We start from the raw sequence: 24,344 nt of genomic DNA on the forward strand, positions 1-24,344 counted from the left end.
TGATGGTGGCAGCAGCTGAGGTTTGGGTAAGAACTTGTCTGTGGAAGAGCCCTTTTCTAGTTTGTGTATTATCAAAAAGGAGCTCAGGCAGTGCTAGAGGCTCAAGAAGCCTCTTGTGGAGCTGGGGGTCCCACTGGCCATGACAGCCTTCAAAATGGAACGTCAACTCCTGTGAGCACAAGTTACGGCAAGTTGATGCGTTGTCCCAGCAGTGCAGCCTTGCACAACAGCTGCACCAGGTTACTGCGAATTACACTTAGGGTCTCCAATCCTGCTCCCATAGTTGCTCACATCTCCCAGACTCGGCAGCACCAAGATGGTTTGCCTGCTACTGACTGCAGCTTAGGAAGTACTTATCCGCTAACCCCAGGGGGGAAATGGGACAGAGTACATTACCCTCTGTACTCCCAGCAAGCCTCCTACATGTTCTGTGTGAAACCACCTAAGAACATCAATGCTGGGCCTTCACCTTAAGCTGTTTCCGAACAGCAGATCCAATCTCTTAGCAGTCCACTAAGTAAAGAAGTACACGCTGCCTCTGTCCAACAAATTCCATCTCAGTCAACTATAAGTGCAAAATAAAGACATGGATAAGCACATCCATCATTGTCAAATATTCATGCCATCACCTTTGTTTGGCACCGCTTCCTTGTATGCACGTGTGGCAATTGCCTTATGAGGTGCTGTGAAGAGCAAATATTGCCATCGTGTGGTAAGCATTAGAAACAAACCCATCCTTTGGCCTTGTTGGGTGTACGTGTGGCTTTCAGATCCAACCATCCAGCACAGCCAGCAGAGCACCCATTGCTTGAGGAGGCGGACCCCAACATGATGCAAAGCCACAGGCAGCTTCAGAGACCTTTCAGCACTAAGGAGCAGCACACGTGGCTTACACATGTGTCAGAAGGTGAAGTTACCCAAAACCTGGTACATTCTAGTGTTTCTCCTTCCTCCAGCCTGTAATCTGATGTAATTTAACATCTCCAGATGCTTGAATGCAAATTCCAGAGGCATAAAACTGTTGTCTCAAACTATTCCAAAGTGCTTGAGGAAACACGTCCAATTTTAGTTAAAAGAACCAGGCATGTAACTAGTGATAAGCATTCACTTTTCAAGGCACACATCATCAGCCTACCTGACAATATATGAGCACATATTTGACAGTGTCCTTGAAGGCCTTACAACCTTCATTTTTTCAGTATTCTCCTGCCTCTGTTTTATATCTGACTTTAAATATAATTTCCACAAGGGAACTCAGATCTACAATTTCTTCATTCAACATGAAGAAAATACATCCTCTGCCAACAGACCATGCCTGAGAAAGCATGGAAGACGCTGACATTTACAGATGAAGACACTGAAGTGTAAAGACTAAATCAATTTGAAACACTGAAATCATGGATTATTTTTTAGGTCACGTCCCTTTTCACTTAATCGTTCTGATTAACAAGTGGCAATTGTGTGCTGCATAGTTTAAGGCACTCAGGTGTAAGGTACTGATGCAAGCTATCAACTTCAAACACACTTCAGAGCTGGCATGCTGAACAAAACCACCTATTTCCATCTTGTCAATAAAGCACTCAGGTCCACTGCTCACAGATCACTAGATGATGTTCAAGGATATGAACTACCACGAGTAAGTAAAAACATCAGTACTTCAAACTGTCTTGGGTACAGAGTACCAAGCGTAGTCTGTATGGTCAACAGAACATGACAAAAACATTCCTGTGTGATCCAGAGAAACCCTTGAGCCCAACACTTGTAACATTAATAAATGAGACAGACAACAGAAGTGAAGTGAGCGTGATTACAATTTACATCACATCTTTTACCACTTGTCATTTCTGAAGAATCAGAACATGGGCACCAAGTGATACAGAGCTAGAAGCTCATTTTGATTTCGGTTTCTTCTCTGTCTTCTTGGCTTTCTTAGTGGTCTTCTTCTGGAGCTTCTTAATTTCATGCTTAATGATCCTGTTTCTCTGTAAAAACAACAAAAAATTACTATTAATCAGATGAAAACTACAACAGTTCCAAGGTATCATTCCTTAACTTCAGTTCTAAGCTTTCAGCTTCTGCCCTTTCCAGTAATAAACCTTTCCTACTCTGACTGTATTTTTAATAAGTCAAAAGATTTACCACGTATTACATTTAAAATGTCAAATTCCACTTAAAACTGATCTACCAAGCAGCAAACATCACTCAGGTTGATAACACGGGCATCCCAGCATTCCATGCGTAAGGAGTTTATTACGGAATGAAATACTAACTGCATCCAACAGAGAACATCTCCTTTCAGCAGCAAGGAACTCCTCAGCTATAACTCAGAAGATGACACAGAGGCCACGTGAATTCGTGTCTGATCAACGACTGACCAAAGAAATATAAAAAACTGAAGGCATCCCAATGTTTTTTGTCACTCTATAAGCCAAGCCAACTATAAGAGCAAGACTACTAAGGATTTCCACGTGACTCTAACGTTCAAAAGCATTAACCCTGTAAAGAAACTACACTGAAGCACTTACCATTTTCTTTGCCTTCATAACCTTGTAACGATCGAAGTCAGTCATTTTGGCTTTCTGTTTGAAAAGAATCAGTCATGAGGCTGTGCTACATATCCATGCAAGTTATACAATTCAGCACCTGACTCCCCCCCACCCCCAAACTGGATCTAGGTACTCATCTCCACTGCAGAGGACCTCAATGGGACAAAAATGACCAAATAAAACCAACCTTTCCAGTACAAAGACAAGTCAAAGCTGATAGACAGCAATTTTTGATCTACACTTCGACCGCTTTTAAACCTAACAAGAGTAAATACAAAATGTAGTATACTAAACCTAATTTTCACAAGCAGAAGCAAGTATGAAACCCATTTCAAGCTGCGACAGGGGAGGTTCAGGCTGGACATTAGGAAGTATTACTTCTCAGAAAGGGTAGTCAGGCACTGGAATGCACTGCCCAGGGAGGTGGTGGAGTCACCGACCATGGGAGTGTTCAAGAAACGTTTGGATGTTGCGTTGAGGAATATGGTTTAGCTGGGAAGTATTGGTAATGGTTGGACTAGATGATCTTCTAGGTCTTTTCCAACCTTGAAAATTCTGTGATTCCACATCCAATCAAAACCCATACCTTTTCTCTGGCTTCAATCTTCTTTGCCCATCGTGTTGCTGCCCACTTTTCATTTATATTCTCCTTTTCCCAGGCACGACGCACACACTTCTGGCGAGCGCTGTATTAAAAGAGCCAATTAGTTCTATCGATCTGTACAAAAAGTACTGATGTCATTTCATCACATTGCACACAAGGGAAGTTCATCCTTCCACACTCCTTCAGATGCAGAACCCAACCCTTCAGTTTTAGGCAATTATACCACAGAGATGTATGCGGCATTCAAGTTTTGTTACGTGTAATGCTTTGCTAGGACTCAATCTGAGAGTGATTTCCAGCCAGCAATGCTTCTCAATCAGAAAAGCAGCAGTTTTTGCTTGTAAGCCACCGAAGATCAGATAGCTACTAAACTGGAGAGAGTGGGGTCAGTTCAGCCTTTCTGAAACTCCATGCAGCTCTGCAGAGAGGGAATGCATTCAATGTCTGAAAGTGACATGAGTGCCCAGGTCAGGTTGTATCCCATATACTCCTGAGCAGCAGTTATCAACCAGTGGTGATAAAGGAAACCTACCCACATTCAGCTGATATAATACGGTCAGCCCAATTTTAGCTGTATACACATTAATGTACTGACAAAGCTGTATGAACACCTCTCATCAGATCACGTAACTCAGGCAGCAAGTGACAGTATGCTTTATAGAGGCAAATAAATAAATAAAATCAAACAACCCACCTATGCGGGAACTTGATAACAAAGTCAGTCAGCTGCATGCACTTGAAGGGCATGGCTTGTCTCCTGACACCGCTGCAGGGGCCATCCACCAGAGCCTGAAAAAATGAGTTACTGTTTAAAACCGTTTCTTTTCCATCATATTCTACTTAGTATTTTAATAATTTAGAAACTTCACTTTGATAGCAATACTTCAAATCAAGGTATGTGTTATTCAGACAAAACCAGAAAGGACATCTCATGCACGTAACCCAAGCCTTACAGGCTCATCTTCATCTCTGGGAAAGAAAAACTTGAAAAACACACCCAAATAAAATCACTTTTCAGCTCTTCGGGTCAGAGCGATCTTTTCATATAGTGAAAAGAACCTGTTTGTCAGGCATTTACTTCAAGCATGCATCAAGTGCCATTCCATTCAGAGGTTTCAGACTCCAAGTAACATTTACTCTGCCACTTCTTTTCTCAGGGAAGATGGGAGGGCAACGTACAGCTTGCTACCAAAAGTTTAAAATACGACAACAGCTGTTTAATCCCATCTGTGCCAAATGCTTACTGCCTTGAATAACCACTGACAGAAAATTCCCTTTAAGCTCTATATACGAGGCCTGAGCGCTCAAGCCGTTCACAGAGAACGAAGCCAACAAAGGCACGGTGCTCTGGGCTGACCCTGTTCTGGTCGATAACATCCACGATGGCCACCAGCTTGCCGGCATGCCGCCCGAAGGAGACGAAGGCGATTCTGCCGATCTCGACGAAGCGTTTGAACACCTGCGGGCAGAAGGATTGGCACGAGTCAGCACTCAGCGGCTCCGCAAGCAGCTCCCCGTACCCACCGTTGCCTACAAACCCCGGGCCCGCAGCCACCCCTTCCAACCCCCCCGATGGAAAGTGCTCGAGGAGGTGGCGGCACCCCCAAGGCCCACACGGCCCGAAGCGCCCCTCATAAACCTCCCTCCCCCACCAATCGTGACCCAGCGGCCACGCGCGCCGCGCTCCGGCTCGTGTCAGGCGGCCTGCTCCAAGGCCTGCTCCCCGCCCAACCCCCGCCCGGCCCCGCCGCAGGGCCAGGAGCAGGGAGGCCTCCGCCGGTCGCCGCAAACAAGCAGGAAAGACACGGGGAGGCCCCGCCGGCGCCGGGCCCCGCTGTCGGCCCCGCGACCGCACACCCGCACCATGATGGCCGCCCGCGAGCAGAAAAGGAAGGGCGGGCCCCGAGCCGGCCGGAAGCCGCCCTCGGTCCTCTACTGCGCATGTGCGGAGGCGGGATTGCGTCCGCCCAACGCAGCGCGCCTGCGCATAACGCCTTCCTCGGCTCAAGGCCGCTCGGGAATGCGCATGCGTGGCTGTGTGTGCGTGTAGGCGCTGGGCTGCGGGGCGGAGCGGCGTGCGGTGATGGGCCGCAACATGGGCAGCGTAACAGCAGAGCCATGAGGGCAGATGTGTTCCCAGTAAAGGTTTGGAGATGATGCTACTGACAAAAGCATTTGCTACGTATATCCCAGTGCTGCTGAAGGAATGCTGGGGCCAAGACAGTAGAAAGGCTGATAAAGGCAGCTGAAGGCAGCAGCGGTGACTGCAGCTATGTGGTCTCAAACCCAGCACATAAAGGGAGTTGTTCTGGCCTGCAGATTGCCTCCTAATCCTCTTAGCCTTCAAGGAAGTTCTTGCCTACTCACATTAATGCTTCAGAAGATCCAAGACAGTTGAAATAATATGTACGCAATAAGCTGGTACTGTGAGATTAGGGAGGAATACAGGTCAGGAGAAGAAACTACACATAATGTTTGTCTTCGTTGTTACAGAAAATAAAGACCCTGAAATCTCTACAGCCTTCTGGAGGTAGTTATGATACATCTAAGATTAGATTCCATTACTGAAATGATTTTATTTCTGCCTTCAAAGTGAATCTAAACAGTGGCATTCTGAGATCTTTGTAGTACTAAACATATAGCTTAGCTTTAAGATGGGCTTGACAGTCCTGAAAGATGCTGGCAATTTATTACACCTTAACGTGGTGGGGATGGATTGTTTGGAACAGCAATAAAAACAGTTTGCTCCCAGCTGCTCCTGTCAGCTCATGTGATTACTGGAACGGTGCTTGTTCCAGTTCCAGAAGCTGGATTGTCTGGGGGATTTGTGTCAGCACTACATTCAAGAGCCACCACTGTATTCTCTCCTCCCACAATTTCTACTGACTCATTCTTAAATTTTATCATAAACAACTGCTGCCATTGATCAAACACATCACCATTTATCAGCACAGGATTAATGGACAAACATTCATACGTGTCTGACAGAAAGAGACTATTAAAACACGAATAAGCAAAGCATGATGCCTGCCTGTTCTTTATATTTAACATCGGATACATTAATTTTACAGAAACAACTGCCATAATATTTCAGAAGCAATCCAGTTCACCATATCACACATTCCTTAGTGCCTCTTATCTCCTTTATTCATCCTTCTGGTCTTTTCAGGACTTTTCACCTGTCTTTAACTATGTATTTTAAATATAAAGCTCTACATAACTCTATAGGATTATGAATTTTTTTTTGGTCAGTCTTTAGGTAAGTTGTTTCATTCTGGAGTAAATACATATTCCACGTGACTGATGACCTTCTGATTACGTGACACAATATACAAGTAAACAAGGAAGAAAAGACACAGCAGTGCCAGAACAGTGAGGAAGACGAGGAGCCCAGCAAACAAAGAAGGTTTCAGAGGTAACTGGATCAGCTTGCCTTCCGCTGGAATCATATTCGTGAGGCTTAACATGTAACCAAGTGACCACGCTATACTGCTGTTTCCAACCTGAAATACAGATAAGAGTCCTATTCGCATGTAGTTTTCAGACAAAGAAAAGAGCTGAACTGCTGTTGCTGGCAACTCTCTTAAGTTATCATGGAAAACTGCCTTTTTTTTTTCAGTTCAAGAGAATGCTAATAAAACTGATCACAAGGATGGGTGATATACAAGCAGAAAGGCAGTTGTTATGGGATTTTACGTGCATGAAACATACTATTAAAGAATCAGCACTAGTGCAAACTCTTAGAATCACTCTCCTGTTGTAGCCAAATCCTAGGACATTCTTTAATTCAAGCAAATAAAAACAGTCCAACTGACATGAACAAAGAGGAGGCTACGGTAAATTTAATGTTAATGCACAACTTTAAGCAGTCCTACTGGTTGTAGGAGACTACAAGGACCTATATTTGGTCATTTCTATTGTTGTGTATATTGTAATACCTTCTGTTTAAATAATATAGAAAAAGCTACAGCAACAAGAACTGAAATACAACAGATTCTGCAAAGCAGTAAGATGGACTAAGTTGATTTTTCATTCATAAAACAGGGAAAACCTCTCATTATGGGGTTCAGAACATTTGCAAATCGTCTAGTTCTATATCTGGCACAGATCTTAGCATTGTGTTAAGGTTCCTAAGCTTTCACTAAGATGTGACTAGTTTTAGTTCTTTGAGGGGCAGATCTGATTAAGAGAATGTAGTCTTTCTTTTGGACTTTCACAATCGCCCTGGTGCAAACTGTAGGTAGCAAATAAGCCTTTTGTGTTTTCGTCTTGCTCAGTATTTTTATGGTCTTGTCTAAATGCAGAAAAATATTGCTGGGTTTGGCTGCTCCCACCTGCAGGGGGCAACAAAACGTATGTTAAAAAAAACAAAGGTGCACTCCTTACAGGTCCAGATTAAGATCCCAGAGTAAGCTTTGCCGATTTCCTGGTAGAAGGGCTAAATCTGATTTGATTCTTTAGTACACCACTGGTAGAGTGTGGCTATTCAGAAAACATTACTTGTGATTACTTATGATTTCTCAGTGAAAGCTTGTCAGCATGCCTTGCATTTAAAACCTCCCTGCATGAAGATCTACAGCTATTCATTTGTTGTTTTTGCATGTAAGTGCCAAAACATTTCCGGACTCAATGGAGATCAAGAGACAACCCAGGACAAGGTTTTGCAGTAACAGGGAGAAAAGGATGCAGTCACAGAGCACTGCAGGGACTATATTTCTTGATGTAACAGCCAGGCTTACATAGTGGGCCGTGCCTTTTGAACTGAAAGCAAGGATTTCTTAGCAGCAGCTTTAGAATGAATGTGTACCACTTCATCCCATGTATTCTAGCTTTTAGGAGGAAAATCAGAGGCCAGGGAAGAGAGTAGTGTAGGTATTACACAAACGTGGTTGTAAGACTTCTGTCTGCCACATCCAAGCCAACACTCCATGAGTGTAAATTCTTATTCCAGAAAACCAGATTACAGAACAGGTGGATGTGCCATATGAGGATGACAGCTGCCCTAGTTGCTTCATCTTCTGACTACAAACCATCTCTGCCCATTCGCCCAAGGCTCTGGCAGCAGACAGGAAGGTTGGAGTTCTCCTGTTCAGCTCATCAGGGTTAGCTCAATGACCTTGTCTGGAGAAGTTTCAGGCCTTAAGTGAGCTTTAACTTGGGCAAGGTTAAAAATAGTATTATTTGATATTTGACTTATTGTTAATGCTCTTTAAAAGAATGCAGCCAGCATCACCAAGTAATGATGCGGCCTCTGGAACCTGGCTGAAATTGGTACTGAGACTTGAAAAATGGCTTTGTTTTATGCATGTCGTTTGACAATCATCTATAAAGGCTGTTTACAACCAGAATATTTTTATAGGCTGCTGCATCTTTAGTTTTCTTCTAGACATCTCTGGGTTAAAATTTATGAAGAAATGACTATTACTCACCTCCTTTTGAAAGCGTATCTGTGGCCAATTCTCTGCATCAAAGTTGTAGCCATGTACAAGCAAGTAATAAATAAAATTGGCTGAAAAACAGTAGGATCTAGCATATGTTTCTTCAGATTTAGGTAGCATGAACTGGAGCTAAAAGCACATTTAAAAAATAGAAAAAATGATAAACATGAATTCATTTACCAAGAAGAAATCCAAAAAACAAAAAACCTGAAACCAAACCAACCAGAATACTTTGGCTTCTAATTAAAATGTGTTAGAAAAAGCAAGTAAAATTGTGGACAACTAGAAAGAGATTTAGAGTGAAAACACCCTGACAGTGAGACAGATTTCATGGTTAAAAATAACCAAAATAAACATAGAACTGCATATAAAGATCAAGGATGTTATGGTTACTAAATTTTCCATGTCATCTTTATGGTGGGCTTAAAACTGTGGTAATAAACCACAGCCACAGATCTCTTTAAGAGGATCACCGAGTGCACCTTGTGTGTGGCAGTCAGCTTTCAAGCTATGATAATGGTAAATTACAGTAGGAAATGCAGCAAAATGAATGCAAAACAGTGAGCTAGTTTGGTAATCTGAGGTACTTTCTTTCAATCTGAATACAGGTCCTTCCTTTTTATCCTAGGTTCACACACACAGAGCTGAGATCAGAACAGAGCATGAGGAATATTACAGGAGTAGAAAAACGCAGTTAAACCTCCATCAAATAAAGATGCTTGCAGGTTACAGAGTATGTTTTATCACAGGACTGGTCTCTGGATGTCAATTTTGATCCAAGATGCTCATTTTGAAGATGAGCATCAGCTGGAATTCACAGACCCAAGCAAAGTGCTTTGAACTTCCAGTTCCGAGTCCCATTAGTTACAAGGAGAGCAGGATCAGTGTACCACAGAATACACAAAACATCCAAAACAGACTAAGTAAAATGGAAAATGAAAAACTGCTGGATGAAAACAGCGCAGAAAAGGTCATGGAATGCCAGTTAGGGCCAATTTGCTTTAGTAATTTTAACAGTTTTTTATTTTTCCTCATATGAACTCTGTGGGGATAGTGAAAAATCAATTTGCCTTCCACCAGTACAAGTTCTTCACAGCCAAAATTAGCTCCCATTTAAGACAAATTATGGCTATACTGCATCAGCTCTGCTGGACTGCACACTTGCTGATAAATGTAGAATACAGCTGTTTGCTACTAAGTGCTTTGAATATATCGCGATACTGCTGACAGTGTGTGAGATCCAAGTGTGTTGTCAATAATTATCTAGCTAAGGTTTGTTTTAAAGATTAAACTGGCCTGTTTTATCAGCCTTCTAAATGGCAATCTCCAATTCCCTGGAATGAATAAATTTACACAAAATATAAGGGTTGCTCTGAAAATAATGCCTCTGATTTGAAGCATGGTGGGAAAACAAATGTTAATATTGATATAGACCTGAAAAGTTCTAAATACTCAAACAGTCCATTTTCAAAGGCACACTTACCTGGGCCCAAGTTTGTGAACAGAAAAACCACATACTTGAATTGAAGTCAGCTAGAGAAAAGTGCCCAGATAAATTCAAAGCATTAATTGTATAGTAGAATCCTGAGAAAGCCTGTAGAAAAGGAGCAGATGAAGGGCCTGTTACTTTCAGAACTACTGAAATCAAAAGCAAGAAAGTTCAGAAAGAAACGCTGATTTGGAAACCTACCACAAAATTCCCTTTAACTTTTGGTTGATGGATTCCATTAAATGGACAGTCTTCCTGGTTTCTGCAAGTAGTGAAGTTAAACAATAGTGAAACCATCTCCTGACACAGACCTGGGTCTCCTGTTCCACGGAAGATTACAGATTGGTTTGGGTAATAGTTTGTTGGTCTCAGAGACTGTGTACAAAGGCTGCCACAAAAGTACTTCGCTGTTAATTCAGTCTCATAATTCTGAGGGTAACATGGATTATCCACAGTGGAATTGGTGCTTGATTTCTGAAGAAAAACAGAGACTACTCAAAAGCAAGAAAGACCTCACGTGATGATAACTACAGAAACCTTTTTAACCCACATACACATGTTCTTATTCTCTGTCATGGCTGAACACTGTAATTCATAAGGACTCTTTTTCTCAAAATCATCATTAGCAAAATCAGCAAAACCCTTACAGAACCCACTGAGGTTTTTTTGTTTAATGATACAAAACTCAGAGCAATATTTAACACATATGAACACTTTGGAAACCTAAGTGCTTCTTGGCCACAGCAACACAAGCATTTACTGTGGTCTCCAAACTCCACCAAAAGGAAGAGATCACAACCCTGAGAACCTGCTTAGACTATTACTGAACAGCTGCAACAGCAGCATAGCAGACAGTCTTAAACAGACCTGGAGCAACAATGCTAAAAGCCTTTTCTCAGCTTCGTCTCTCCCGTAACACTGGAAGCTGTGAGTGTAGACATTGTAGTCATAACCATATAACTTCACTTGCATGGTGTTATTGAAGCTCTCCTGAGAGTCCTCTGGGATAAAAGAAATTTGAGTGGAAGCTCCTCCGAGATCCAGTGCACCCGTGGTCTCTTTTCTGTATGGGTGGACCCATGTCCTCCAAAGGTTTCTCTACACATAAAAATAAAAACAAAGCTTATTAGAAATATCATCTGATTGTTCCCCCTTCAAGCTCTTCTACTTTTAACATAATTCTTTTAGGTTTCCCCTCCCTCCCCTCTTTGTCCTTCACTCTTTCCCAAAAATCTTGACTCTGAGGAAAACATGCAGATGTTGTTTTTAGGTAAGTGAGAAGTACTCCCACGGGGCAAAGAGTCTGAAAGATGGAAAAAGTAATACAGCACAGCTTTGAACACCGAGGACAGCACAATAATCAAAGCACTGGACTAACCAGATCAATATCTATACTAGAATGCAGGAAATTGAAGTCTGGGTACCTGGGAGATCTGAATGGAATTAGCATGCAAATTTTCTTGCTTCAAGGCAAGGTAAATTGTTAAAGGAATAAAATACTGTGAGATCACACAGAAAAAGAGAATGAAAGTAGAATAAAACAGAAGTCAAAGGAATGTGAACCCCTAATCTGTATGTTTCCTTCACTGAAAATGCAGTGGCAATAAATCTGATTCACCTAATTGGCATTTTACCTTGTTATCCAAAACATCCCCCAGACTCTGCATTTGATCTACACAGTCACTGTGCATATATATATACCCTTTCTGCGTTAATAATTCTCTCCATATTTACTGCAGTATAATTTACTATGGACAGTGATGTCAACGTAAACACAAGAAAGGAAAAGAAACATGGGCTAACAAACATACTTATGAAAAAAAAAAATCTACAGTGATAGATTCCCCTTAAGAGCCTATGGGAGAATTTCACTCCTATCTCCAGCCTTGTTACAAGAACAGTGAGAAGCTTCTTGCTCCTACTCATGATAATCCACATTTTAGTCTTCACACAACCCTAAACTAAACTGGCTTCAAAATGTCTAGCACTCTCTATAGTGGTCCTCATGAATCTGTCATATGGAAATTGAGATATTCATTATTAAAATTCATGTGGTAGGAGACTGACATCACCCTGAAGTTCATGAAGTCACTTCTGTTGCATAAAATAAGAAAAACCATGCCAGAACATGTGATTCTACTACCTAGTTTTCTTAACTTAGCGGGAGCAGACAGCACATTCACCATAAAGTATCACTTGGATCACCAACTCCTGCTTACTGGTTTCCATGGCTGATCAGGAACCATTCTATCAAGACAGTGAACAACACTCAGAGGTCTGGTTGGAATTATTTTCAGCCTAGCAAGTCTATCTGGAAGAACTGCAATAAATGCTGAGAGCAGCACACAATCGCTATGAAAGCATATAACCATTTGCTGGTCATCTCAGTACTGCTCTTAATGGGAATTAAAACATTTCCCAGAGAAAAAACTTCCTGTTATGAAGCACGTGCCTGACACTACTACGAGCTGAAGGGATGGTGTAAGTATCTTTACGTTGCTATCACTCTAGACATAATAGGAGGACCAACTAACTGACCTTCCCTGCCAAGTCTAGACATGACAGTTGATGTCACAGCCTGCAGCTTTTCAGCAGTACTGTAATGAACTGTATCAGTGATTTCTGGCCCAGCTGAGGCATATCGGGACACATACAATTCACTGCGTAAGACAACTGTCTTTTTCAGTTAGGACAAATGAGCTAACATTGCCAACAGTTTGGAAACTCCTAAGCTGTGTAGACTTTTCATCAGTAGGGCTGCAAAGACAGCAACTACCTGCAGAAGTCACAGGTGGAAACATCCATAATTGACACCACTATCAAGATAGTCAACACCCATCACATTTTAAAATACCAGTGCATTTAAGAGCATGAATGAAACTTCTATTTCTACGTGAGGCATTGATGTCATTTATGGAAGAGCCCTGTTTAGTGGATCTACAGTTTTACCTTTCCCAGGTCAGATTCCTGTCACATCTTTCCATCTATGCTTCCTTTGTTCAGTTACTACCACAAGACCCTGTTATGTGTTTCACTGTGAAATGAAAATTACAGTTATGTTGTTGTAGCAGGCATTTCCTCTCAAACCTCTCATTTACAAGAAAGAGAACAGTGAAAAGCATGCATTATTTTTTTTCCACACACCTCTAAGAAATTGCCCATTAAATAGTTGGCTGTTATCCATCCATACACCCCTTCCTCTGGCCCAGTTATGATATGCGCACCCCTAAATCGAAAAGGTTGTGCTCTGAAGTAGTTTTGAATGCTTGCAAGGACTTCGTTGGCTGCTGTTTCATTTTGCAACCTAAGCAATTCACAAAACATGAGACACTGAGCATCTGGAAAGGCAATTTCATGTTTAGTCTTCACTGCCTAGCAGCTCAAGAAAAGCCTTACAATCACCTCATAAAAACTGACATTGTTTTTGCCTAAAGGGGATGCTTATTATAGGGAACAGCCAAACACCCAGCATCATCGCAGTAAGCAACTCACCCACTATATACCAAGTTCACACTTCATCATACAAGTTCGTAAGTATTTTGTCTCAAACATACTCTTCTTTTAGTGAACTGAGTGCTCACATATCTCTTGGCTAAAACAGTCCTGAAGTCTTTCTTTTCATTCTGCTTAGTCAGAGACCAAACATATGAAGAAGTTCATGCCACAGCTGAAGCCATAGACAGACCCCAAAAGCCACATTACATCACATTCACACTAAAAACTGCAGTGCCTAGCTTTTTTGCTGCCCTCAGATATGCACAAACATCACCTGTTTGCATAGCATTGGATTTCAAGACAGCTTTGAAAGAGCAAATTAAAATTCTGCCTTCTGCAGAATAAGGCAAGGATTTATTTCCAAAATGGTGCAAGAGAGGATTTTCATATAGCTGTGCTTTCCCTATTAAAAAAAATAAAATAATTGAATTCAATTGACTGGGCTCCATTTCCTTTTGAAACAACCAATTTCCAGTGGACAGAAAGGTGCCCTGTACCCTTTTCACATTCTTTCTTCACAGACTGCTATACCAGCACACATGCAGGGGAGTTCAAACTTCCACTGTACCTCAGTAGTCTCATACCAGCTGTAGCCCCTAGATAAATTGAAGTGCTCTTATGTAGATGAACCGGAATTCTCTCCTTGACTTTATTCAGGCACTCATCAAGGGGTTTTGCAAGGGCTCCTGTGTTACGCTGGTAACTGGATATACCAGGACCTAAAAGAAAACAAGCAGATTGACTGCACTCTGCTTTGCCAAGTACAGAATAACCTAATTAAGCAAACAGTTGTTATGACAAAGAGGTTCCCTCTTCCCTCTTGTAGTTGCAAACAACAGACTGGTTGAAAACTATGACTATTTAAGGAATAAACAATGCAGGGACTGTCTAAGCTATATGTGACAGAGAAGACACTTCACACTCCTTGCTTGTGTGTGTATGCATATGCACCTATAGAACCATATATGTAGTAAGATGCATATACAGCATAACCATCTAATGCCATAATGACAATATTATGTGAAGTAAATAGGTTTACTCACAACAGATGCTGTAGAAAATAAGACGTCTAGTGGATATGAAATTTCTCCAGTCTGTTAAAGTATAGCATGTGTTTCCTTACACACCTTAAGGCTAAGATTTCCCAAACTGTTTTCCATGACTCTTGTGGGCACCATGGCACCTCTACAGCTCACTGCTTTCAACTAAAAATAAACAAGCTTCTGCAAGGAATTGCTGTTGAAATTTCAAGGCACACACAAGAATGGCTCTTGATGTCACTGAGGTACAAGTTTAGGATGGTGCATGAACTACTAAGAATTTTACAGATTTCCAAACTTCCAGTATCAGAAATGAGAGTCACAGTGTGCTACATAATGTGTAACTATCCATTCTAGGCAGCCTGCTTTGCTGATGATTAGAGCTGGATCAGGACAGAGTACCTGCACTGCATTGAAAGGTTTTGATTTTGGGCTGGCTCCAGCAGACATGGCAGAGTTACCTAACAAAACATGAAATGAAATTACAGGAACACCACGGAAGTTACAAATCAGTTGATTGTTTGACTTTCAAGTTCAGTAAGTATGTGCAAATCTACCTCTTGGTGGGGCACAATTTAAGTGCCTAAGGCTACCAACAGATAAATAAACATTACCAGACACTTTTGACACTGCACTCAACTTACCTGAGGAACACAACACATGAATCCTCTGTCTCCTCCAGAGCAGAGGCACCCAAGACTAGAGCAGTAAAACGTTCTGATTTTATACGCTGTATGATGAGAAGTACTGTGGTTGACTCTGGTTAAGGCCTCATGGGACCTGAAAAGCTCAAAGCAATTTGGACTCCTCTGTTTCACAATATTTTGTTTACCCAGTTAAAGTCACAAAATACTTCCATATTCGTTTTAGAGCAGAATAGGAACTGCCACTTTCTCACTGCAGAACTCCTACAGGACACACTGAATGAGTTAAGACATAAACAAGCACAATGTACCCCTTGCCCCAGCAAGCAGGCTGCCACTCCTGCAACCTGCAACTGACACATCATCAGGCACATGACAGTACATTTCTTCACATTACACATTTGTTTTCCTTCCTTAGTTGCTCTAAAATTATCCATATGCTTAATGATGATGATAGAAAGATTGGTGCTGTTGAGAAACTATTCCCTCCTACTCATCTCCTAGTCACTTATGAATCTCTGAAGCTACACCTCTGTCAGGTGTGTGAAATTTTGGTATCTTTGAAAACTTAGCCAAAGGTCACTGACATTTCTTATGAGGAAATCCACAGCAAACTGCTAGAGCACACACTTAATTAACCATACTGGAGTCTAAGCAAAAGTCAGTCTAGTTTAGTGGCCTCTCTCTGCGAGGAATCAGTGTAAAACTTCAGACAAACAACAAGGCAGGCAGCCAGTGGTGCTTGTTGTGAGACATCTTCAAGCAGTGCAAAAGTACTGGTTTTCCTGTGGCAAAGACCTGCATATTTGTATTTGAAACAGCTATGACACTGTTAGAAACAATCCTGTAGTTCAGATGATTTACTTGATAATTTATGACTCTCCGTTGCTATCTAGAATCGACAGGCTCTTCCAGTTCACTTTCTTGATGCCTTTCACAATTCCCCTCTTTTGTCCCTTTCAAAGTAATCACAGAATAATTCCAGATGAACTGCATAGGCCCCATTTCTCTAGGAAACCTGACTTAATCCACAAAAGTATTTTTTAAACATAGCTAACGCTTTTGGAAACTTAAGTATTTTTTTCAAACTCCAGTGGCATAACTGACATCCATTTTTGCCCTCATCAATGCCAAACATCTAACTAGGGCTAAACTTCCAGTTCTTTTCAGAGATTTCCTATTTCACACTATTTTTTAGATACATTTCATATGTTTCTTTTGCAAGAAATTATTTCAGGGTATAAGGACTAAGCACTGTAAAGGAACTGACTCTCTGTAATCAAATTCTGTTTGCACCACTCATACGCTGCAGTGGAGTAAACCAAGTTTAGCTATAATTTTCTCTCTGTTGGAAAACAGCACACCCTACCATAGCAACAGTTGGAGGACTGATGTTGACAGACACAGACACGGTCTTAACAATTCTTGTTCTTCAGTACTGAAATTGAAAGAAAAAACAAAACAAAACTGGAAAGAAAAACAGTATAAGCCTCCAAATAACCTTTTCCCAGAGGCTACAAAGAAGTAAGGAACTGCTATCTGAGCTCACCTTTCACATCACACTTGAAGGTTTGGCTCACTACTCCTGTATCATTTTCTTTTTCTGCTGGCCATTCATAGACATAGACTGTAGTCCGCGAAGATCCAGCATCGAGGACTATTCCATACTGTGGAGAAAAAGGTAATAGGTTACATCAAGAGACAAACAGTGACATCTTGAACACCTATATGAGCTGTACTTTTTCAAATAATCAGACCTAAGTGTTTGAAAGTATATGCACAGTGTATTTACAAGAGATATACTAATTCTCATGTTAGGTGCTTAGGCAAGAATTTAGCAGAAAAGCACAGAATAAATCTGGGTGTAAAAGAAACAGCACACTGTATATCCTCAGTAATGGATTCAGTGAAAATGGAAAACACTCATCTCCTCTCAGCATCAGGTTGAAAACCCATGCTTGACACACAGATAGCACTGTGAATTGCTTTCCCATTACTCCAGCTAAACTCACTGGACACTGATGGGTTTGATACCAGAGCACAGGCTTTAGATTCAGGGTTACACAGAGAATCTATAAAGACACAAACGAGGTAGAAGTGTATAATCCACAGATAGAATGATGAAACAAGTCTGGTTCTTTTCTATTTGTGCAGTATAAGTTTTCATTTGAGTGCTTAGGCAGACCACTGCCTAATCTGGCTCTGAAAATAGTCTGTGCCAGAGCGCGAGACAGTGGAGAGGGAAAAAGAACTAATATGACTGCGTATTTTTGAAATAAATGAGAAATATTAATGTGACCCATACAAGGTCATTGGATTCTCTGTAGGATTGAAGTGCGGGTTTCTCCATCTCATTCCTCTTCCCAGCGTTAATCTCTTTCCTACCTTTTGTGGCAGCAAGACTGTGGCAACTGAGTAGGCAAACTGACAAAGGAGAGGTGACAAGGCTGCACCTGGGGTGTTGTATCCAGTTCTGCCCTCCTCTGTACAAGAGACTTGAACATACTTGAACCATAGTAGACCATAGACCCCTCCTCATCTCAACCTCCCTTCAGGAAGTTGTAGAGTGCAATGAGGTCACTGCTGTGTGGCCTGCTGGCCACACTATTTCTAATGTAGGCCAGGATGCTGTTGGCCTCCTTGGCCACCTCCTTACCTCCTTGGCCACTGTCAGCTCATGTTCAGTCAAGTATCCACCAACACCCCCAGGTCCCTTTCCTCTTCACAGTCATCTAGCCACTCGGCCCCAAGCCTATAGCTCTGCATGGGGTCATTGTAGCCAAAGTGCAGGATCCAGCACTTGGCCTTGTTGAACCTCATCCCATTAACCTCATCCCAGCAGCCCAGCTAAACTAGATCCCTCTGAAGGGCTTTCCTACCCTCAGACAGATTGACACCACCTCCCAACTTGGTGTCATCTGCAAACTTACTGAGGGTAACCTCAGCTATGCTGCAATTCTGTGAAAGGAGACTTGCTTTGCTTTTCCTCGTTGTTATCCCAAAAAATAAGTTTATCTGCTCCCTCTTCAAAATCATCCAGCTGGTAGGAATTGCGTAGTACAGGGTTCATTTCTCAGTCAACATTTTTTCTTTTAAAAAAGACAGAAGGAGCCTGACAATACTGAAAAATGAGAGCCTCCATCTGGCTGCAAAACAGTAAAAGCAGCTGGAACAGGCTAATTTATTTCATCACACAGCCTCACTTGGATGCTCCAAATCTCCAAGAAAGATCACTGCTTCAGGTGACACACCATTCAGTCTCTGTACCTCATTAGTTCTCAGTTTTCCACTGTAATTCTACAAGCTCCTGTTCCCCCAAGATCAGTGGGATCAGTCTCTCTAGTCCCCAGTCTGTTTCCCAGAGGACTGCTAGATAATGAAAATTCCATTCATATTTACTCAGATGATGCTTAACCTGATCAACTACAAGGTGAAAGGTTCTACAGATACCATCAATTCTCTATGCTGTCAGGTTCCATTCAAGCACTGTTTTAGTAAAGACACTTTAAGTGTATTCCCCTTCCTCAAAAGACAGATGAGCACTACAGACACATAATACAGTAATGGTAAATTTACTCAAGGGCTATTAATTAAATCTGGTCACGGCTTGGAGTGCCAAGCAGAAGCTTTTAACTTAGCTGTTCTTAGTGTTATCATGCCCAAGTAGAGCTGGGAGATAATGGAAGTATTTCTACCTCAGCAAACTGTGAAGCTTTTAGACCCATTTCCATCCTCCTGCTGCAATATTTACCTCCACTTCCCAGCACACTTCCTGAAGAACAGATTTGCAACCCAAAGAGTAGCAGTACAATCATCTGAACAAATGTGTAACTAACTATTTTATCTTCTCCTTCTCTCCCTCACACTTCTCCTATACAGCCTCTTGTTTTCTTCATTAAAAAAAGATACTTCTTTTTGAAAAGGACTCTTGGATATATTTCAGGGTGACTCCTGAAGCTCCTTAGATTTTTGTGTGGTCCTGTATGGAGCCAGGAGTTAGGCCCCTTCCAACACAGAATATTCTAAGATTCTATCATAAGGCCATTTAGAAAAAGGAAGGCTTTTTCCGTCATTTTACCACCATCTTCAATTTTCATCAACCACAAACTTCAGGACTCTGCCATTTCCAGGCTCCATCACATCAGCTAAGTACTGCAGAGCTCCACAATGACATGCCAAGGTCCTTGCTCTGTTCCTGAAGAATTACCTCTTGCAAGTGTTTTAATAATTCTCTGAGAACTACTCAGTAACTCTGGAATCAGACACAAAACCCTCCATATGAACTGCAGCTTTCTGCACAATCAGGCTTACGGCCCCAAAAGAAATCCAAAGCCAAGGCATCTAGCAGAGGAACTGCCAAACCTCCTTTAGAACCAGCCATGAAATTGCTGTGACACAGAAAGCAGACCTCCACAAATAAACCACCTCCAGATAATCCAGGTGGGTCTGATATTTCCTTGAAGATTAACGTATACAGCTTTGTCATTATGAATGGAAACTAATGACAAACACAAGTAATGCTGTATTTTAGATACTGTCCTTAGCTTACATATCAGTGCAGATTTGCTTTGAGCGAAAGCTGTTAGGATGTAAGACTGCTCCAAGCAGAGTTTTAGGTCAAACAGGAAGTAGTAACAGGAAGTGTTTTAAGATATTAGCCTATTGCTATTGCTGTGTGAACTACCCAGGTAAATATGTAGAGGGAAAGGCAAAAGTGACTTCAAAGAAGTATCTGACAAATTGTATATGCTTGTGGCTATTAGAAAAGCAAAAAGCTCAGAATGCTGGACTGCACAGGATCCCTAGAAGGCTAGTTTCTATAGCATTGTCTTCAGCTGTTCTCTCTTTGAAGAATCCACATGCTTAATCCAGCAGCATAAGGCAAAGTTTGAACGTAGTTCTCAGATCATTTCATTCTTTTCAGTTTGCGCTGCCCCTCCTTGTGTAGCTAACTTCACTTCTCTTAGTATCTAGCAAGTCCCAACATGTGGTAAATCAGAACACACACTTGCAACCCAAATGCTTCATGATCCACAGCAGTAGTGTGCAGTGATTTCAGTAAGAACGCCCTAAATGTGATTGAGAATAGAATTTTAACTCCACAAAATACCTGAGATAATTTCAAAATAATTTTGAGTAATCTCAAAAATAATTTGCAATTCTAACTTCAGACAAAAACAACAACAACAACAACAAAGCTATGGCTTTTTTCTGTTTGCTTGTTTGGCCTTTGTTTAGCCTTTCAGCCTTGGAGAAGGCACTGAGTGATAGACATTGCAGACACTGAGCCAAGGAATCCTTTTCCAGCTTTGCCACTGCAATTTCGACCAATTCTCATTTTGCTTCAGCCTCAGTCTTCCAGTTACAAAAACATAACGAACAATTAATATGCAGCTGCAAACACCTGGATTACTCCACAAACTACTGATTAGAAATAATGTTTATTAAATATCAGTTCCAAATACCGTTCTCCTTCCTTACCTATTCCTTATCTATTATTATTACTTATCTATTCCTTACCTACTTACCTTAAGGCCTGGGGAAAGAATCTTTTGCTGATTTATCTGAACCACTGCAATAGCAATGATAAGAATTACACTTAGAAGAAGGAACACTTGGGCAACAACACTCGGCGTTCTGGTTAGCATCCTGAAACAACGAAAAAGGCGACACTTAAATAGTGTGAAAGGATTCAGTGACTGTGTACAGTACCTGAAGTTCTGAATCAGTTAAGACTCCCCAAAAAATCTCATTTTCTCAACTAGATTATGCTACATGAAAATTCTATATTCTGCTTAAGAACTGCCTGTCATTTTGCTATCACCAAAACCATGACAACTCGCCACTGTCTGGAAGAGGCGTATGTATATTGTCGCATTCAAGATGCATGAGTTCACCCAAGCAGCAAGTATGCTCATTTCCCACAGTGTGTACATGTAGATGCATGTTGACTATACCCCACTGCCTCAGGAAACAAGGCCAAAGGGCAGGCTGAGACTAGCACAAACTCAACAATCCCACACACACCTGTAACCAAGACACAACTACAGCCATGTAGGCACAGCAATGGCAGCTGCTGAATAAAGCTGAACATTCCTACCAGAGCTGCAAGAGGAAGATACCAGAGGAAGAGAAAAAGGAGAACTTTCCTGACTTTCTCATTTTCAGAATCCATTTATTTTGGCATCAGGTTAGCTTGGCATGATGTATCATAACTCCCACCTCCCAATTCTTCCATGTTGGCTGCTCAGGGCTGCCTTGTTGTCCAGCAGCTGTGAATGCCAGGCTGCGCTGAGGACAGGAGGTCAGACCTGGTGTGCGCTCCAGGCACACTGGGTGAGTCCCACTGTACCTTCAGCACATTGCCTCTTTCCTTAGCTCCAACCAGAACTAGAGGGCTGAGGAAGGATAAAGTGCTCCCTCATACATCTCCCATATTCCAAGTGCCGAGAGCTCTTCAGCTTATGTTAGCTATAATTGAAAAGTGACTGAAAGAAGACCTACTTACTTGCAACCTAGTTTGTTAGTGTTCAGTCCCAGATCAAAGCACTGACATTCAGAGCTGGAAAAGGTAATTACCAAAGGAAAACCAACCAAACAAAAAACAAAGCAGAAACAAAAAACCATACAAGTCTGAGCAAAGTATTTGAAAAACTTAAGCATTGGTAAGAGCAAGCAATAAGCATGATCATGCTCTTGACACTTAAAAACACCCCATGATGACTGCTGAAAGATTTTCTGCTATACCTTTTTATACAAGGGACATTGAAATGTGGGTTTGTTTTAGTTCTAATGTGCTTTCCTGGTACTGGGATTTGCCTTCATCAGACACAATTTCTTATTAAACAAGCTTTTTTGGTAGGGACCATACTGAGTAAGGGAGCTTCTCATGAGACATTCATCATACAGTTTTGTCCTGCTGGCAAACAGGACAACATCAGAGGGGATTAATCTGTAAATCCCCATGTAAGCAATGGCGTTTGTGTCAGAAGGATGCCTTACACTCCACACCCTCTTGAAACTGTCACGCTGCTGCTATCTTATAATGTGAATTGTGCAAGACGTTTTATGGTTTTATGCATTCGGATCAGGTGTGCAAGGCTGTGCTTAACCTTACCTGGGCTCACACCAGCTACACATAGGCTAGGCAACGCAGCGATACCAACTGCATTCACTGAAATCTGAAGAGACAGCAGAGAGGAAGGAGTTTGCTTTCTCCGTAGTGTAAGCAGTTGTCATGTAAGCGCTTCATCAGTCCAACATCCCACACTTGGAAGGAAAAAGACACATCAGATTTTAACTAAGCACCAAAAGGCAGTTATTAAAGCCTCGCCCCGAAGCAAGCAGCAGCATAAAGATGTACTTCCCACACCCAGGTAAGCACTGTGGACCTCACAGGCGCAGACAGGAGTATCATTTCCTACAGCTTTCTACCAGCAGAAGGAAGGCTGCCTGCCAAGGAAAGCTGACCACAGCAAACCTCTTTGTGCCCACAATGTTCTTCACGTTTCCAGGTTAAAGACACAGCAGTTTGTTTACGGCAAGGATAGGTATGCAAGAGAAGTACCTATCTTCACTCTGTCACCGGGAAGATATGAGTACGTTTATTTCAGAAGCAATCCACAGGTGATGGAAAGAAATAAGAAATAAAGAGAAAAACAAAAACAAGCCCACAACAGCCCTCGGTATTTTTTCAAACCTGTGTGAGAAGAACGCTCGGGGTCTGCGGCAAACACACACACACACACACATATGCACACATACGCACATAGACGGACGCTGAGCACCGAAGCCGCCCCACCGCCCTCCCCTCAGCGGGCGGCCCTGGGCAGGAACCCGCCCCTCTGCCGGCAGCCACCCGGATGCAAAGCGAAAGACTCGAGGTGCAAAATCGCAGTGCATACGGCCGAATGGAGGAGATGGGTGTGCGAGGAGCGGGTGCAGCCAAGGAGTACAGCCATTATCCTTGATTTCTGAATAAAGAAAGGGGAACAAGGATCTGCAGCTTTGTGACTCATCTGTAAGGTTCCTTCAGACCACCCATTGTGGGGCCTCTGCTTTACTGCTAGGAGAGGTCATTTCTTTCTCACGATGACAGCACATTATTAAAGCTGGGTTAATGCTAACCTTAATGGATAAGTTCAGCTATAAAGACAAAGCCTCCCATCCCTCCTGATTGCCGGCTGTTTTATGTGTGCCTCCTTTATTTCCCTCAGTAGCATTTTCTGAGACGTCTGTTTCTGCTGGGGCAGAATCTGTCTCAAGTGTCCCATTTAAAATGTCAGATGAGATTACAGCCCCACAGTAAAGCAGACTCTCAGCTACTCTCAGACAGAAATATTTTGAAGTAAAGAAAATAAAGCACTGACATCAAGCACTACTTCAGCTAGTTCTACAACCAACCTTTAACTGCGTATAAAGTGTAAGGTTTGCAAAGAAAGCAATACCCTACCCTCAAAAGCATTCAAATACTTCCATAAAAACAGACAGGAGAGATCCTTTTCTGCACCATTTCCAAGAGCTGGGCTATTGTACATACTGCTTTTCTTGCTACGTTTATTGCTGTGCTAAAGCTATGATAGCGATGAAAGTGATATGGGCTGTAAAATCCCTCCGCTGCTTTTAATGTCCAGAATGCAGGTCTCTAGGCATAGCACCTGTGGCGTGGTGGGTAACCAGTTTCTTCACCAGTTCACACAATCACAGAAGCATTAAAGTTGGACAAGACCACTAAGATTATCTAGCATGGCTGTCAACCCATCAACACCATACCACTAAACCATGTCACTCTTGCAGGCTGCCAGGACAGTGACTCCACCACCTCCCTGGGCAGCCTGTTCCTTTGCATTACCACTCCTTCTGAGAAGAAATTTTTCCTAGCATCCAACCTGAACCTCCCTTTGGCACAACATAAAGCCATTACCTCTTGTCCTGCTTGATCTTCTTTGTTTCCTAAAGCCTACCTCTTTGGCTTTTCTTCATTCCTCAGCCCTACCCTTCATTTTATAGCTCCCTTTTCTCATCCCTTCTTCATTCTCAAGGCATAGATTAACCTTGCTGCCATTTTCCCAGCCTTCATCATGCTTAT

At 42.1% G+C, this 24,344-nt stretch overlaps 2 protein-coding genes across 7 annotated transcripts; both read right to left on the minus strand.

The window, feature by feature from the left end:
• Window positions 1-1,793: 1,793 nt before the first annotated feature.
• Window positions 1,794-5,126, minus strand: RPL14 (ribosomal protein L14). The gene is made up of 6 exons (XM_072328586.1): window positions 5,014-5,126; window positions 4,508-4,609; window positions 3,845-3,939; window positions 3,133-3,232; window positions 2,526-2,579; window positions 1,794-1,982 (listed from the first exon to the last, which is right to left on the minus strand). The coding sequence occupies exons 1-6, from the start codon at window positions 5,014-5,016 to the stop codon at window positions 1,890-1,892; spliced, it is 447 nt and encodes a 148-aa protein (XP_072184687.1). The 5' UTR covers window positions 5,017-5,126; the 3' UTR covers window positions 1,794-1,889.
• Window positions 5,127-6,027: 901 nt separating this feature from the next.
• ENTPD3 (ectonucleoside triphosphate diphosphohydrolase 3) lies at window positions 6,028-23,094 on the minus strand. Of its 6 annotated transcripts, none has more exons than XM_072329191.1 (12): window positions 22,956-23,066; window positions 22,374-22,525; window positions 21,765-21,818; window positions 20,785-20,905; window positions 16,806-16,923; window positions 14,141-14,291; window positions 13,222-13,381; window positions 10,945-11,175; window positions 10,279-10,551; window positions 10,072-10,182; window positions 8,580-8,717; window positions 6,028-6,653 (listed from the first exon to the last, which is right to left on the minus strand). In XM_072329191.1, exons 2-12 carry the CDS (start codon window positions 22,394-22,396, stop codon window positions 6,420-6,422), a joined length of 1,614 nt encoding a protein of 537 aa, XP_072185292.1. In that variant the 5' UTR covers window positions 22,397-22,525; window positions 22,956-23,066; the 3' UTR covers window positions 6,028-6,419. The 6 variants fall into 6 exon arrangements, with proteins under 6 accessions (XP_072185292.1, XP_072185296.1, XP_072185290.1 ...); XM_072329195.1 differs by having other exon boundaries at window positions 20,785-20,828; window positions 22,824-23,053; XM_072329189.1 differs by having other exon boundaries at window positions 22,824-23,053.
• Between the last annotated feature and the right edge of the window lie 1,250 nt (window positions 23,095-24,344).

Source organism: Excalfactoria chinensis, chromosome 2 (assembly GCF_039878825.1).
Source record: "Excalfactoria chinensis isolate bCotChi1 chromosome 2, bCotChi1.hap2, whole genome shotgun sequence".
Taxonomy (NCBI): Eukaryota; Metazoa; Chordata; class Aves; order Galliformes; family Phasianidae; genus Excalfactoria; species Excalfactoria chinensis.

What these genes read in the sequence shown, in the direction of transcription:
- RPL14 (XM_072328586.1), bottom strand. An exon ending in ATGTTATCGACCAGAACAGG is followed by an intron (nt 3,940 to 4,507) that starts GTCAGCCCAGAG and finishes TCATTTTTTCAG; the next exon opens with GCTCTGGTGGATGGCCCCTG. An exon ending in GTTATCAAGTTCCCGCATAG is followed by an intron (nt 3,233 to 3,844) that starts GTGGGTTGTTTG and finishes CTTTTAATACAG; the next exon opens with CGCTCGCCAGAAGTGTGTGC.
- ENTPD3 (XM_072329191.1), bottom strand. Translation starts at nt 22,396, where the DNA reads ATGTGTAGCTGGTGTGAGCCCAG. An exon ending in GCTGGTATGAGACTACTGAG is followed by an intron (nt 13,382 to 14,140) that starts GTACAGTGGAAG and finishes TGAATTGCTTAG; the next exon opens with GTTGCAAAATGAAACAGCAG. An exon ending in AGATACGCTTTCAAAAGGAG is followed by an intron (nt 6,654 to 8,579) that starts GTGAGTAATAGT and finishes TCTGTATTTCAG; the next exon opens with GTTGGAAACAGCAGTATAGC.